Consider the following 18,248-nt stretch of genomic DNA (forward strand, 5'->3'; position numbering starts at 1 on the left):
ATAACACAAGTGAACGGGTTCATAGTCTACAATCAACTACTTACTCTAACCCAACCAATATAAAACGCTTTTGAGATCTCTCTGCAAAGTAAATGTATGTTTTTTAGCTATAAATATTTCTATCGTAAAATGAAAAAACCAAATGAAACCGAGCATATGTATTTAAAGAGTTTTTTCATCAAACTGTTTCTTTTACATTTATTATTTTAATACATTGAATGTTATATATGCTTTACGCCATGTTCTACCACATATATATTTATTTTCATATATGACATATTCAACTACGTTTAAAGACGTTCCTTACCGTTAACTAAGCTGGTCAAAACACGTTAACTAGTTTTCCGTTTACCGGAAAAGATATAAATCATACAGCAAGCATGTCACGAAGTACATATTAAATGTGCACACAACATATAAACAATGCGACGTGACTCTGCGCACACTAGATTCAATATTTTGACGTAAAACAACTCATGTTAAAATGACAAAAATAAATGAAAAATAGGCGTGTTATTATGTTAAAAAAACTCACATATTTATACATTAATTAAACATTAAGCCTTACTTTGGCTCGATTGGTCATTGTCAGCTCTGGAACTACTTAAATGTACCCCAGGTACTCTTAAGTATACTTAAATGTACCCCGGGTACGGTAAACATCGGGGTAAACATACTAAAAAGGACCCAGGAATTCTTACGCTAAATTGGTCGTTAGTGTTTTTTTCCAAATAATTATATGGTTATAGGTATGTCAAATTGTGTACAATAACCTCTATATTATCAAAACTCATATTGCAAAAAGGATGTTGCGGCAGGTTTTTGCGCAGAGATTTGACTGGACCCAGCATAGCTGAATCCAATCCCCGCCTTCATAACCAACCACGTGATGATAGCCGAGCCATGTGGTACAATTATTTTACCGTTGTTATTTTACTTTTTTACATTTAGGTAATATATTTTTCACAACAAGCCAAGCCTTAAACACGATTTTCAAAATATAAAAGAAAATGATTCTTATTTTCACAATATAAGACTTAAACAACAAAAAATCCTACCAAATCTGGTAGGATTTTCTGTGATGGCAGCCGGGGATGGCAGAGAATGCATGTGAGAGCAAGGAACGAAAACTCTTCGTGGATATTGGCTTTTCGGTATGAAATGTATAAGTATGATCATTATAATGTACGAATTTCTGAATTTCAGCGGAATGAAAATACCTTCAGTGCTATATATTTAAATCTTGACATTATCAGCTATCCACCGCGGCACATAAGTGGTTTGTGAATGTTTGTATTCATGTCATTTCCACAAATAAGTTATGGTAACGAGATTTTTAATTCTGAACGACTAAGTAAGCCGTGGTAACGACCTTGTTATCTGTGGAAACGCCAAAGCTAAGTCATTAGAACGATTAAGAAACTCGTGTGGACGAGATAGCTTACCCGTGATATCGAATTAATAAGTCGTGGAAAGACATAAGTAGCTACTTAACTTTGTCTTATGCATGTGACACAAGGGGAGTCTTTTATAATTTCGCATGAAATAATATATAATAGATTCTCGCTTTTAAATGATTTTCAAACTGCGTAAATTGCTGTTGGTGGAATATGTTGCTCCCAGAAGTCGTTCCACTTATAGGCTATGTCTTTCCCAAAAGTTAGTTAGTCCCTCCGAAGAGTGAATAACTCGTGGAAACGACATAAATATATCACACGAACATATATTAATTCGGTGTCACCACCGTAGCTTTTATCGATAACAATGACACTATATATTTTTATTAACAAATTCACAAATATTTCACAAAAATATTTTTAATTTACAAATGTCAAATATCTATACATTCAAGTATAATTTAAGTGTTTAAAAAATGTAAATTAACTAATTTATTTCTCAGTTTATTTAATGTTCAGTTCTTACTTACTCCTACATATACAATAATTGTATCTTACCTCTACATGTCAAACACTAGATGTGGTTAATTGGCATTTTGATTTGGTTTAGGAAGGGGTTATTACCCGATGGGCTTATGTAATAACTAGTATACATGTACACCACATACCACGTACGAGGTTATGGCGTTCGCCTTTTGAGCGGGAGGTTTACGGTTTGAGTCTTTCACGGAGCTTGATCTGACATGGCGGTTGCCTACCAAGCAGCTGCTTACTGCACTGGTTGATATTGAACGACACTACGCAAATGCACGAAGCTATGCATACGAAGCATCGTCTTCGTAGAGCTCGGATCGGAAAAATAAAAGCTCGCTCAGACGATAACAAAGGTGCAAATGACAGAGAAACCACAACTCTTTTTTTCTTTCGGAAATTCGAGCTAAAATGTAATTTTTCGATGGTCGATTTTTCTCGAATGCCTGCATTAATGGATACGGATAAACAATTATGTAATACATACTCGACAAAAAGATGCAACCGCGACAAAACATGAACACGGATAACGTATGTCGGCTACATTTCGTTACACTGTCAAATGTTCGTGACGATCCGCGCAGGAACATGATTTTCGCGCTGAAACCGGCAATCACGGTGTTCTTTTCCATTGGTTTTCAATAAAATTTGCCGTACTTATCACTCGCATGTGAAATGTCATTCGTTTTATGTTGTCTCATTTCGTCTTGGCATTTTGTAAGGTCAGATGTATAAACACACACGCGCGCGCGCGCACACGTACATACACACAAAGGTACGGGTAGTTGACCACTTGACCCTATAAAGTACACAATATATAATTGTCGTGAAACGTATTTATGTTCAGAAAAAAATTGTGCTTTTTGTTATTTAAATGATGCATTTTTATAAGCGTTTCATTGTCCCGATTAAATCGCTTAATTATAATTCCTTTTAGGAATCCAACGAATTATTATTTTGTTATGATCCATTATAATGCATGGTTATTATTGGATCCCGTACACAGAGTTTTCTATGAAGAAAAGTCGAGGTTTAACATCTGAATTGAATTGTCGTTTAAATATAAACATTAGCACTTAAGATAAGATAAGCTTTATTTAAAGTCGGCAAGACAGCAACATATACAAACATAAGCTCATGTGAGCTTTTGAACCGACTATGAATATATACTTGGTATACATCGAAAAGTTTCATGAGCAAAAGAAAATAATAGTACAACAGCCGGTATTTAAACTATCGTCTTATCGTTATATATCAACATATAAATGATGGATTGGTAAGTTTACAGGTAGTGGAGTAATGAATATACTTAGTTGCGTTTTCTTAACACGGTTTCCGATTTCAAATTTAGTTGCATGTAGCCTCTATATTCCATGATGATATTCCTTATTCGGTTTCTATCCGGAAGTCATTTCATGAAATGGCCACCAAAACAGAAACGACAGAAGACAGTTCTAATCTTTCGAAGAAAAACAGTGGTTTTGAAGAAGTGACCAAGAAAAGCGAGAACGTTAAAACAAACTCCAGTAAGTAAATAATTAAAAAAAACATAACATGTACTCCATTGATAAAAAATTATCTTATTTAATGGGTCACTTTTGACCGGAGTTTTTTTATTCTGTGCTTTTTGTCAGATTGTCAGAATTACTGTCTTGTAATTTTATGCCTCCAAAGATTGTAACTCTCTTGCAGTTTTCGCAGCAATGTTATTTCTTGATAACCTATTCATGATATTTCTGGAAATAACCATGTTGTCAAATTTTGTAACTACCCCGACATGGACACTCAAGTAACAATAAATTCCCAGAACAATTCTAAACATTAACCAAGCGTCTCGAGTTGTTGCAAACATAGACAGACTTATACAATTTAACATGGCGTTGCTAAAATAAATATGCTTCCAAGATGGTGGACAATTAAAAGAAATGACCAAGCTCAGCCAAAATAACAAATAATTTTCAAATTAACAACAGACATCACATAAGTAGTAAGGATTAGTTTTGTAAGCGCGTGTCATTAAACTATGGAGAATACATAATGAAGATACAAATGAAACACTGATAATAAAAATATATGTATTGAATGTCACAGAATTTGCTTGTCAATTGGACTTGAGTCTACTTGCACATGAAAATACATCTAAAAACATTGTCATTTGAAAATGGAAAAAATACAAACATGATTTTGTTTATGGTAGTGGATCTAAATTTACTTTGCCATGCCTCTATGCCCACCTGGGTAAAACACTTATATTTGAGGCCTGTGAAATTTACAATTGGCCTGTGAATTTTTTCTCGTAGGCGAGTCTAGCCTGTAAATTGGGACGCTTTTTTGCCATGTCTTCATGTCTTTTCATCATCCTGCTACAAAGGTGCCCACATTGGACATAGATCCTCTGATCAATGATATTTGGCAAGATGTTGTGACAAGGTTCTCCTGCTAGGGAGTTATTCAATGTGACAATATTATGTGATTACTTTATATTAATTTATTCATAAAGATAAGATCACTTAATGGCCCTATTTATAATTAATTATGTGGTCAAAGTTTGCAACATCACATATGATATTAATAACTGTTTTATTCTGGATGTGAAATCCTGACAAAACTAGATTTATCTACAAATGTATATGTGATATAATTTAAGAACGCGTGTAAATATATCTCACAGTCCATATGCAATTTATTTCATAATAAGTTTGTTGGCGTTGCAGTATTGCAATTTCTTCAAAGTCTGCTACCTCATTGCATGACTTTCAGTTTGACCAAAAACTTTGGGATTTGATGCCCATAATTTTTGCTATGCCCCCCTTCGAAGAACAGGGGGTATATTATTTTGCACATGTCAGTCCATATGTCCGTCCGTATGTCCGTCCACCAGATGGTTTCCCGATGATAACTCAAGAACGCTTAGGCCAAGGGTCATGTAACTTCAAAGGTACATTGATCATGACTCGCAGATGACCGCTATTGATTTTGAGGTTACTATGTCAAAGGTCACAGTGACCCGAAATAGTAAAATGGTTTCCGGATGATAACTTAAGAACGCTTATGCCTAGGGGTACATTGATCATGACTCGCAGATGACCCCTAAAGATTTTCAGGTCACTAGGTCAAAAGTCAAGGCCACGGTGACCCAAAATAGTAAAATGGTTTCAGGATGATAACTCAAGAATGCTAATGCCTAGGATCATGAAACTTCATAGGAACATTGATCATGACTCGCAGATGACCCCTATTGATTTTCAGGTCAATAGGTCAAAGGTCATGGTGACTCGCAGGGCTTAACACTAACTTTTTTTTCAACTAGCCCATTCGGGCTAGTAAATGCAGAACTGACCAATCTTTCATGTGCCCCGACCAAAGTATTATCAAAACCTTTATATTTATCATTTAACTTGTATTTTCTTGTGCGTGGAGATGCGCAGTTATGATTCAATCATTCTTATTAGCTTGTCTTAGTAATGCTAATGAAATCAATATTCATCTACTTAAGACATCTATTTGTAATCTTCAAGCCATTTCGGGAGAAATTTCCTTGTTTTTTTTTCCTCATACTTTCTTTACTTTCCTCCTTCCCTTTTCTTTTCTTATCCAAGGAACCCCCATCCCCACCTTTAAAGACAAACTTAAACAATGACATGAACGTTAGAACCTTTTTACATAGATTGCGGCAGTTTCCGTCTGACAACAAACGGTAAGTGAATCTTAGGTGTCGCAAAATAACAAATAAGGTTTTACGGTAGTCGTAACAATTGTACAAGGTTAACTCTCTACTAAAAGCCGGGATCGACCATTAATATTAGTATTGCTAATTGAATTGCATAAAAAAGATTGTCAAAACACTTCTAATCGATCAAACAAATTACAATTATTTAAAATTGATTAATAAATAATAATTTTATATTAACTTTGTATTAATGTCGAGTTTTATACCTTCATCGATCTCGGACAATCCTGGGCAATCAAACGTATTTTTATCGAGAAAACACGTCACTTCGAGGAAACCAATCAAAACCGTATCTAGCGGAATTCAGTTTAAAAAAAGGGACTGACGTGTTTTACCAGGAAAACCGCTGGGGATTTTCTGAATTGTCGGCCTCTTTTTGATTGCAATCAGGGGGTTCCAAATCTATTTCGAGTTACGATCTGTTTGTAATCTCCGACTTCACTCTGGGATTTAATTGTCATCTGATCATACTGTATTAAGATTTTTGCATCTTTCAAAAGCTTATTGGCTAGCCCGGACCTAGGTACAGGCAGTGAATGCCGTTCGGATTTGCCTTAGTGTTAAGCCCTGACCCGAAATGGTAAAATGGTTTCCGGATGATAACTCAAGAAAGCTTATGCCTGGGATCATGAAACTTCATAGGTACATTGATCATGACTCACAGATGACCCCTAATAATTTTCAGGTCACTAGGTCAAAGGTCAAGGTCATTTGAAAAAAAAGTTATGAGCTATTGTCATCACCTTGGCGTCAGTGTCTGGTTAAGTTTTGTGTTTCGGTCCACTTTTCTCATAAAGTATCAAAGCTATTGCATTCAAACTTGGTACATTTACTTACTATCATGAGAGGACTGGGCAGGCAAAGTTAGATAACTCTGGCGTGCATTTTGACAGAATTATGTGCCCTTTTTATACTTAGAAAATTGAAAATTTGGTTAAGAAAAAGTATACTTTTTGCGATTGGGAATATAGCTGAATTTCGGCTATAAAATCGGGCAAAAAAAACCTGCCCAGGATCATGAAACTTCATAGGTACATTGATCATGACTGGCAGATGACCGCTATTGATTTTCAGGTCACTAGGTCAAAGGTCAAGGTCACAGTGACTCGAAACAGTAAAATGGTTTCCAGGTGATAACTCAAGAATACTTAGGCCTAGGATCATGGAACTTCATAGGTACATTTATCATTACTTGCAGATGACCCCTATTGATTTTCAGGTCACTAGGTCAAATGTCAAGCAGGGCTCGAATTTAACTTTTTTTCCTACTTGCAAAACATTGCGAGCAGCTTTAATACCAACTTGCAAAATCAAAAACATTCTCGCAAATTTTGCTGAAAACATAATTTAATTTCATTTTTTTATTCAACAGTTAGCTTTGCGTTATCTTTCGTATTGTTATTTCGATCTGTGGGCAAAATGAAACTAGTTATTTTTCGCTTCTACGCCATGTCTGTTCAAGTTCAATGAACACGTGTGAATTAGTCGACTGTTTAACGTTCTTTGTACCAATACCATTCTGGTATCTGAACTATAAGTATACTAGTCTATATACAAGGTGCGCGCTTCCGCATACGGGTATTAGGACGTTCTATGACATATGGTTTAGCGTTCAGGATGTCGAACGCATTAAGCAATATTACTGTTGTTTTTTTCACTATTGCGTTACTCGCAAAAAATTACTAGTGGCTTAAAACTTAACTCGCAATCGGTATTTTTCACTCGCATTTTGCGAGTGTGCGAGTGTTAATTTCGAGCCCTGGTCAAGGTCACAGTGAGAAAAAACGTATTCACACTATGGCTGCCACTACAACTGACAGCCCATATGGGGGGCATGCATGTTTTGCAAACAGCCCTTGTTTTCCTAGATTTGGCATGTATTTGACATGCACGCTTTATTTGTACATGCAAAAATGTGTGACTCTTCAAAATGATTTTTTGTGTCTCAACATTATGTGCATATATATGATTTACATTTCAGCCAATAGCAAAGCAGATAGTAGTATACAAACAAACTGATGGCATTTTTTAATTTCATCATTATTAGTGCATTTATTGTCCCCTAGCGGTGAAATCGAAGGGGACATATGGTTTGCGCTGTGTGGGTCAGTCTGTCTGTCAGTCTGTCTTTCAGTCCGTCACACTTTTCTGGATCCTGCGATAACTTTATAAGTTCTTGATATTTTTTCATGAAACTTGAAACATGGACAGCTGGTAATATGGAGATTATGCATTTCAATTCATTTTGTTCCTACATCAAGAATTCTGGTTGCTATGGCAACAAATATGTAAAAAATAACATAACAAAATAAAATTACTTACAATTGTGGAGTTTCACCGGTAGGGGACCATATTGCTTGGCAATCTCTTGTTTATTTATTAATTACATAAAAACAGATAAGACTTGTTTGGGGTCAAACTTTTGTTTTTTTCATTTACGGAGCTTTAAATATTCAGGTGCAAAATTGTAAATAAAAAAGTGGACATCTTGATTGCCCAGGCTTCCTGAAAAGGTCAGCCGTTGGTCTTGTCCGGCAAAATTCTTTACGGTCCGGCGAAGTTTCCAATAATGCCGGTCTTTGTGAAAGGCCAAAAAAATTATGACTAAATACTGAAAAGTCTAATTCTTGCATAAAGAACGAAAACACCCCGTTAGAATCACTCTTTTCATGAATTTAGAGTCTTTTTGTCATTAAGAACACTTACGCAAGAGTGCTCTCCCTTTGTTTTTGTTGAGAAGAAACGAAATTTAAGTCTTACTCATTTGTTCATATTTTTTTACATTTTATAAAAAATAAGCGGCATATAAAACATTTTATAAAGCTACTATTAATCCATAAACAAATATTACATAATTGGGTATTACATGTACGTTATTTAAAATTCATAGTATCACCCTGGAATAATCATGACCTACTTTCGAATGAACACTGGAAATCATAAAAATAATCGCAGTTATTATCATTGATAACCATCAACTAAATTAAAAACACACATCAATGTTCCAGCATTTCTTGAGGGCTTTTCGTTAAAGTCACGATAGTGTTAGGTCTGATACTATGATAATAAAGCTCATTGGGTCATTGTCGACCTGAAATGGCCCACAGGTCATCCGGGGTGACAAGAAGCCAATTTATGTCACCCTGGGGTGACTTCAAGCCAACGCTAGAACACGCAAGTGTTTTGTTTTTCTTTATTAAGTGTACTTATACACAGACTGCACATTGCAATAAATATGAGTTAAACTTTACTTAATTCTTAATTAAGTTATCAAGTCACGCTGTTCGGTCTGACAGGTGATTTTTTTTTTGACAGGCTAATTTTTCCATCAGCCTGTCCAGCACTTTTTGGGACTTTTCAGGAAGCCTGATTGGCTGTAACTAAAGTAAAGTGTTTACAGTAATTGTTTGATGCTTCCTTATTGTTGAGAAATGATACAAAATTCTACTCAAGCTTAAATAATATAAAGACAACCAGACATTTCCAAACGTTTTTAAGGTCCACGGGACTTCCAGTATTGTGGACTTTGTTAAATTACAGAACCGGATTGGGATACATAGGACCAAAATGTCAAGTAAAGTTATTGACATTATGATAATTGGTCACTGAACTCAGTTACTACAAAATGAGACTAAACAACACTATATTGAACAATAAATATTAAAACAACCAACAGTTTAAAACAATACAATTTATTTATCCATTGAAAATTCAAGAAATATATACTTGTATGCAGCTTGCCATTGAAATAAATATTTTCAGAAACTGATGATTGTGACAGTGGCAGAAGAATCAATATCTTCACAAAATAGACATTAATACTTGTAAGGAATCAATGAAGTACCGGTATCTTGCATCAACATAACGCAATGTCATGTAGGATACACTTTGCATAATTCAATAGACACAGTTTTAAAAACACAAAGCAATTATAAGAATTTAGAAACTTAAATAAAAAAAATATTTCCAGGCCGCAAACTTATATGACAGCTCAGAATTTAGATACAAATGTCAACAAACTGGTCACAAAGATATATATTATAAATGAATGAAAAAGCTCTTTTAAACATAAATTTGAACGGAAATGAACTGTTAATACCATGATCACAAACATTCGAGATGCAGATTATGCTTTTGTTTGGTATGTTTGCCTAGAAAATTACTGTTTACACATAATTACTTGCATACATGTATTAGATAGTGTTTGAGTGGGCATGCACAATAACATATGAATGTAAACAAAAAATAAATGCCTTTTTTTCCTGCTGGTATTTCATTTTAGCTAGATTTTTCTTTTCAAGTTTAAATTCTATGAAATAAATAACTTTTCCCTCTTGAATTATTTCTCAGAAATTTAGAAAAATATTTCTACTAGTGTTTTTTATGCCCCCGAAAGAGGGCATATAGTGATCGGACTGTCCGTCCGTCTGTCCATCACACTTTGCGTTTAGGTTTCGAAGAATGCGCATAAGCTCATGTCCCTTGAGATATAAGCTTCATATTTGGTTGCATGTGTATATGGACAAGGCCTGTCCATACACACACACAAAATTACCCCTGTGACCTTGACCTTGAACGTAGGGTCGGCGTTTAGCTTTCGAAATCTGCGTTTAGGTTTCGAAAAAAGCTCGTGACTTCTATCAAGCGTTTAAAGGGGGCATAAGTCATCCTATGGTGACAGCTCTTGTTTCTGTTGAGTCTGGTTATGGTGATTGCTAAAGTAAATGCATAATGTTAAGTGTGTTGATTTTTGGTAAGTGTTTGCTGTTTATACTGATTGCTAATACTAACACTTCCTAAAGATGATTTCATATGGAAGGCCTACTTGGTAATTTTGAGTTATAAAGTATTTTGCCATTAAGAAATAAAATATTATTTAAATTACTGTAAACGGTATTTGGCAGGTATGTATCAATTTAAATAAATCACAGATATTGGTATTATATCTAAGACTTGTTTTTTTTTATGAATTATATTCTTAGACAGTATTGATTTTATTAGTCCCCACGCTGCGAAACAGGAGGGGACTATAGGTTTACCCGGTGTCCTTCAGTATGTCCTTCTATCCATCCAAATCAGGTTCAGTGATGACTGAAAGAACCTATGCTAGTTCGATGAAGCTTTGTCTTTGGATGGAGGGCCATTTGGGAACATCCACTTTATTTTATTTATTATTCTGGCACAAATTATGTCACTATGATTACAGATGCTATGATGAAAGGAGTAATTAGAAACTCAATTCTGGTTCCTGCAATAACTCAACAAAAAAAAGCGAGGTTTATGAAGAAAAAAGTTAGGGACTGCTGTTTGGCTGTCACAAAGCGCTTGTTCGAATTCAGACATCAGCAAGTTCACAGTTAATTGTACACATTTACTTTTAGGAATAGGGTTGTTAACAGTGAGATGCTGACAGATCTCATCCTGCTGTTAAACTTGCTAACATGAATCCCTATTGTTGTGCTCATAATTTGAATTACATGTATAAGCATAAATTGCATGCTTGAATTGTATCCTGTAATAATACCTGATGTGTTCTTGCTCCTGTTCGATGAGATAAATGACACCATAACAGTAATTTATGTGGAGTTTTCTTTTACCTATGAACCTTATTCCAGTTCATGAAATCATACAAGTGCTTCTGTAATTAATCCTGCCCCATTTCCATTGTGGAAAGAGCAGAACATGAACATTTTACAGTTTTACTTTCACACAAGGCTTTAAACAGGATTTTTATCACAGCATTCTCACTATTCTGGCCTAGATTTAAGTGCTACCGGTAGTTGTTACATCATCATGGTACTTATTGATAATTATTGCATTGGAAACAACAATAAGACATGGAAGCAGAGTCTGTTCTCTTTTGTAGCAACTTGCATAGCCATTCAGGCCAGATTGATAACGTACATTAATACAGTAAACAGTGAGTTCCATTGTAATTGTAAGCAGTTCTGATTAGCAGCATGTTATTGTTAAGTTTTTTATTTGCACATTTTGATCTACCACTGGTATATTACTATGTTGTTTTTTAATGAAAATGACATCTTCATAGATTCACCATTGCATGATCTAGATACCAGTTTGCTTTTTTCCCACACCCTTTTGCTTGAATTTCTGTCACATATTTAACTTTCTCTGGAAATAGATAGAATTTTTACTTAGATTGTTTATGCTTGGTTTATTTGCCTTTTAGAATCACATCAAGATATTCAGCAGTAACCATGTTCAAACTTCGAAGTCATAAACCAGGTCAGTTTACACTCAAAATGTACATGCTCAGAAAGATCATAATTGAATATCATGATGATATTAATTATTATTTATTTTCATTCTTCAAGTTCATAAATCACTTTGTGCAGTTTGTGTTAAAGTAAATTTTCATGCTGTGAAACCATCCGTTTTTTTATTCTTTAAAATTAAGTTTTCTTCCTGCTGATTTTGTTGAGAAAGCATGAGTGTAGGAAGTGAAAATGTGGGTTTATTGAAGAATTTCATTTTTTATGTTATAAAGTTTGCTGTGAATTAAACAATACTTATTAAGATGATGTTCAAGGCGTAATATTAATATGTTACTTATCAAACCATTCTTTTACTTTCATAGTATATTTAAGCTTAAACACACTTTGAAATTAGGTATATATTATGCATTAGTAAAATGGTCAAGTTAAGAAGAATGCATATTATGATTATAATACATGTATAAATGATAATAAACTAAAGTTAATAAATTTTGTCAGTATTTGTTTTTAATCTACAGTTATAATAAAAGACACAGACATCTACAGGAGTTGTCGCATTGTTACAAGTCTTGATATCTCATATTGATTTTTCTACAACGTTTTTTAAGCCTGAAAAGGTAAAACAGTGATATCAAGTACTATAATAAAGCAAACTTTTCTGTGAGGTCTTTCTTCAATTACAAACCAATAGAACTACCTTACTCCGGCGAGCAAAAACAACATCAGAAGCTCATCTTTTACTTCATAAGTTATGTAACATTTTAAATCGTTTAAAATGCCAGCATGCTACTTTGATTTACTTTCACGTATTGTATTGATTAACTTTTAGTCCTACAATACATGTATGGAGCACGAAGGCATGCTCTTTATCGATGTTTTATCACTGATATGTAATCCCCAGTATTGTCAGCATCATTAAAGATTCAAGAAGTGCATGTGATGTCAGACATCTTAATTTATAAGGAAATGTGTCACATTTTTGGAACAGTAATGCAAATTAGTTGATCTTTTTAAAAAAAAGGTTATGTTGCTATCCTTGAACAAATATTTTGGTTGCCATGATAAACAAAGATACTAATTGTAAATAGTGAATCGGTATTTTCATGCTGTTCAGTCTATTTAATTTCATATATAATTATTTCTATTGTCTTGATATAAAACACTTACACTCATTCAAATGATGTTTTATGTGGTGGTTTGCTCAAAATTTAGGTTGTAAATTAGACATGAGCAAATTATGTTTTAAATTTCCATATACTATTATTCACTTGCATATTTTTTTAACATTGAGAAGCCCATGAATTCGGTCATTATTAATAATACTGGAAATAAGTCATTATTCATAATACATGAATCTTATGTAATGTAAATTGTTTGAATCAGGGTCTTTCTGAGCATGTCTTCAGCATGTAGAGGACATATATTTTTGTATGCAGCATACACAGCTTCCATATCTTGCCTGGATTCTATTTAATTGCTTTCTCTTTTTCCACCAAGAAACATACTCTTACATCTGGTCCACCTGACTGTCTGAGACTGGTTCCTGCTTTAACTCATGAAAGTTGATGAAACTTATAATGTGGGTAGAAGGTTATATGTGAAATATGCATGTTATTTTAGTGTGTTTTTTAGCTCCACTATTATATATGAAATATATATAGTGGAGCTATCCTACTCACCCGGCGTCGGCGTTGCCGTTCCCGTATCCGTTCCTGTTGGCGTACGGTGCAAATGTTAAAGTTTGCGTACTACCCCAAATATTTTCAATGTCCCTTGACATATTGCTTGCATAATTTGCATACTTGTTTACCATCATGACCCCAACTTATAAACAAGAGCAGACAATTGTATCAAGCATTTTGACAGAATTATGGCCCCTTTTATACTTAGATAATTGAACATTTTGCTTAAATTGCCATAACTTCTTTATTTATGATCAGATTTTATTAATACTTTGACAAAACAACACTTACCTGAATACCACAATGGATTCCACCCAAACAATACCCCACGCCCCAACACAGAATCCCTGCCTCCCACCCCCACCCCCATTTTTTTTATTGTTTCCTTTTTTATTTTTGAAAGATCATCTAATAAATGACCACACCCCACATTATACCCCCCTCTCAACCCCCCCTCCCCCCTACCCCCCCTACCCCCCCCCCCATTTTTTTTTTCATTTTTTATTTTTGAAAGATCGTCTAATTAATGACGACACCCCACATTATACCCCCCTCTCAACCCCCCCCCTCCTACCCCCAAAGAAAAAATAAATATTTTTATTATTTTTGAAAGATCGTCTAATAAATTATTGAATATTCCCCATCATGGCTTACGTTATCAGAGCTACAGATAAGGTGCGTATTTGCGTAAATACCCAATGTAAAATTGCCGATTACGCATTGAAAAATAAAACTCTGCGTATCGAAACCCAATTGAAATTGCTGATTACGCATATCGCATTTTTCCTTTGCATAACAAGTAAATCTGTTCCGGAAATACCCGGGTCCGAATACCCAGACTCTTTCCATTTTGTCCAAGCACTTTCAGTATAACCTTCAGCACAATAATATGTATGGAAGAAAGCGTCTATGTAACTACGTGTTATTGTTGTGAAAATGTCGAAACCACGAGGCTGTAAAAAGGGAAATTTTAAGTTATTTAACCACGAGCAACACAAAATCAGAAGCGGAAAATATAGTGAAACTAATTCTTGATGATAATGTGTCGGAGGCAAGCGCTGACAGTGCTTACATTGTAAGAACACTGGTGGAAAAAATTGTCGAACTTTTTTTAAAATCAAGACTGTATATCGTCGCTGTCATTCTCAAACCTCGTAGCTCCAAAATTTTCAAAATATTTTTTTCGTCTTTTCCGAATATATTCAGTCTGGCGCGTGTTTTGTGCTATATCTCGTAGCTCTACGCCAATCAGAGCCCTTGAAAAAGCCATGTGACGAAATGTTGTGGAATGATTGTTGGCTTTTTTCCCGGCGAAAAGTCGTAGCGACGCCATTTCACCTATAGGTACGTCGTTTCGTTTGGACAAATTTGACAAAAACGTTTTTATAATTTTTAGCTCATCTATTTTTTGAAAAAAAATTATGAGCTATTGTCATCACCTTGGCGTCGGCGTCGGCGTTGGCGTTGGCGTCGGCGTCCGGTTAAGTTTTGCGTTTAGGTCCACTTTTCTCAGAAAGTATCAATGCTATTGCATTCAAACTTGGTACACTTACTTACTATCATGAGGGGACTGGGCAGGCAAAGTTAGATAACTCTGGCGTGCATTTTGACAGAATTATGTGCCCTTTTTATACTTAAAAAATTGAAAATTTTGGTTAAGTTTTGCGTTTAGTTCCACTTTTCTCAGTAAGTATCAATGCTATTGCATTCAAACTTGGTACACTTACTTACTATCATGAGGGGACTGGGCAGGCAAAGTTAGATAACTCTGGCATGCATTTTGACAGAATTATGTGCCCTTTTTATACTTAGAAAATTGACAATTTTGGTTAAGTTTTGTGTTTAGGTCCATTTTATTTCTTAAGCATCAAAGCTATTGCTTTCATACTTGCAACACTTACTAACTATCATAAGGGGACTGTGCAGGCAAAGTAATGTAACTCTGACTGGCATTTTGACAGAATTATGTGCCCTTTTTATACTTAGAAAATTGAAAATTTGATTAAGTTTTGTGTTTAGGTCCACTTTATTCCTACAGTATCAAAGCTATTGCTTTCATACTTGCAAGATTTATGAACTATCATAAGGGGACCGTGCAGGCAAAGTTATGTAACTCTGACTGGCATTTGGACGGAATTATGGGCCCTTTATACTTAGAAAATTGAAAATTTGGTTAAGATTTATGTTTTGGTCCACTTTACCCCTAAAGTATCATAGATATTGCTTTCATACTTGGAACACTCACAAACTATCATAAGGGTACAGTAAAAGGACAAGTTGCATAACTCTGGTTGTCATTGTTACGGAATTATGGCCCTTTTTTGACTTAGTAACTTTTAATATATGGTTAAATTTTGTGTTTCGATCCACTTTACTTCTTAAGTATCAAGGCTGTTGCTTTCAAACTTCAAATACTTACATGCTATCATGAGGTTACTGTACCTGGCAACTTGAATTTTACTTTGACCTTTGAATGACCTTGACTCTCAAGGTCAAATTATTAAATTTTGCTAAAATTGCCATAACTTCTTTATTTATGATTAGATTTGATTGATACTTTGATGAAACTACTCTTACCTGACATACCACAATAGACTCCACCCAAACCATCCCCCATGCCCTCCCCCCCTCCCCCCCCCTCCCCCCTCCCCCCCTTATTTTTTTTTTTTTTTTTTTTTTTTTTTTAAGATCATCTTACAAATGACCACCACACCCTCACACTATACCCCCCCCCACCCCCCCCCCCCCACCCCACCCCCCCCATTTTTTTTTTTTTTTTTTTTTTTTTTTTTTTTTAAGATCATCTCACAAATTACCACCACACCCTCACACTATACCCCCCCCTCCCATTTTTTTTTTAAAACTGTTATGTTTGAAATACCGTCCAACCATCGCACCCAAACCCCCCCCCCCCCATCGCCCCCCCCCCCCCCCCCGATTTTTTTTTTTTTTTTTTTTTTCGCTTTTTTGGAAGATAATGTAATAAATGGCCACAACCCCACACTATACACCCTTCTTCACTCCACTCCTCCCTCCTTTGTGATTGAAAATGAGAGTCCCTTCACCTTTAAAAAGAAAATAGATGAGCCGTCTGCACCTGCAAGGCGGTGCTCTTGTTTTATTTGCAACTACGAGGTTTCCTATCAGGACGAATTGTCGTACCTCATAAAATGACAAAACTGTGGTGACAAAATATCGTAGCTACCATGTCTGACTGTCAGTATGACTTATCAGTATGACTTACGCGTCTACGGCTTATACCGTATTTTGCAGCTTCATTTGTTTGGTATTTTTACAGAATTTCAATTTCTAAAACATCGTTATAAAAAATGAGACGTTTTTTTCTCTCTCCTGAAAAGTTGGCATTTTGTAGCTACGAGGTTTGAGAACGACAGCGAAGATATTATGGATACATCTACATAATTACACAAGATCTTTGAAACTAATCAATTAAGAGTGGAACTTCAACCAGCTCATTCAGGTGAAAATTTAAGACATCGAAAATACCCAAATTTAATACAAAAATACCCAATTGTCAATTAAAGTAGTGGGTACCGACTTTTTTGTACCCAATTGAAAATGAAAATACCCAATTAAACTCAAAAGTAGTGGGTATTTACCCAATTACTCAAAAAAGGTATCTGGAGCTCTGCGATATACTGTCAAGCACTCGAATAGTCGAGCGCGCTGTCCTCTGACAGCTCTTGTTTATGCCCCCGGTAGGGTGGCATATAGCAGTTGAACTGTCCGTCAGTCAGTATGTCAGTCAGTATGTCAGTCTGTCCTTCCGTCCGAAAAAAACTTTAACATTGGCCATAACTTTTTCAATATTCAAGATAGCAACTTGATATTTGGCATGCATGTGCATCTCATGAAGCTGCACATTTTGAGTGGTGGAAGTTCAAGGTCAAGGTCATCCTTCAAGGTCAAAGGTCAAACAAATATTTCAAAGTGGTGTTCTCATGAAGCTGCACATTTTGAGTGGTGGAAGTTCAGGGTCAAGGTCATCCTTCAAGGTCAAAGGTACAAAAAATATATAATTTTTTTCAAAGTGGCGCAAAAGAGGGCATTGTGTTTCTGACGAACACATCTCTTGTTTCATAATAAAACACCTTGTTGTTGCTATGGTTACAGAAAAACATGAAACTGACTGAACAGTCCAGACCTTGAGATTTTTTTTGTTGAGTCCACACAATTTTCTGTCTAACATGTATTTTTAATTAAAAAAACGTCTATAAACTTAACATTGTCGAGTTCACAACAAAATCTGTTTTATCCAGCCATTTCCAGTCCACAGCACTAGATACTATTTTATTTGTATTACCCAGTCCACAACACTCTCTGTCTTACTTGCAATCTTAAATCCACAAAACTTTGTGTCTATTTTTATGCTCCCCGAAAATTTTTAGGGAGCATATAGTTGCCAGTTGAAGTTCTTTCCGTACTTCCTTCCTTCCGTCACACTTTTGTTACCGTTTCTCCTAGCACCTTCAATACTTTACCGATCTCTTTCATATTTGGCATGTAGGTACCTTGCATGGACCTCTACCTTTTGATGAGGTTTTAGGTCACTGTGGTCAAGGTCAAGGTCACCGAGGCTAATAATAGATTTTTCTGTCACACTTTTGTTACAGTTTCTCATAGCACCTTCAATACTTTACCGATCTCTTTC

General features: G+C 35.2%; 1 protein-coding gene across 3 annotated transcripts in view; it reads left to right on the forward strand.

Moving 5' to 3' along the window:
• Positions 1-3,327: 3,327 nt before the first annotated feature.
• Positions 3,328-18,248, forward strand: part of LOC127862669 (phosphatase and actin regulator 1-like) — a 106,084-nt gene continuing 91,163 nt past the window's right edge. For 2 of the 3 annotated variants that reach the window (XM_052401885.1, XM_052401886.1), the window contains exon 1: positions 3,332-3,454. In XM_052401885.1, the coding sequence (XP_052257845.1) occupies positions 3,349-3,454 (106 nt within the window). In that variant the 5' untranslated portion in view covers positions 3,332-3,348. Of the gene's footprint in view, positions 3,455-11,848; positions 11,905-18,248 lie in introns of all 3 variants that reach the window. The other variant, XM_052401888.1, reaches the window with a different exon arrangement.

The sequence above is a fragment of the Dreissena polymorpha genome, chromosome 16 (assembly GCF_020536995.1).
Source record: "Dreissena polymorpha isolate Duluth1 chromosome 16, UMN_Dpol_1.0, whole genome shotgun sequence".
Classification (NCBI taxonomy): Eukaryota; Metazoa; Mollusca; class Bivalvia; order Myida; family Dreissenidae; genus Dreissena; species Dreissena polymorpha.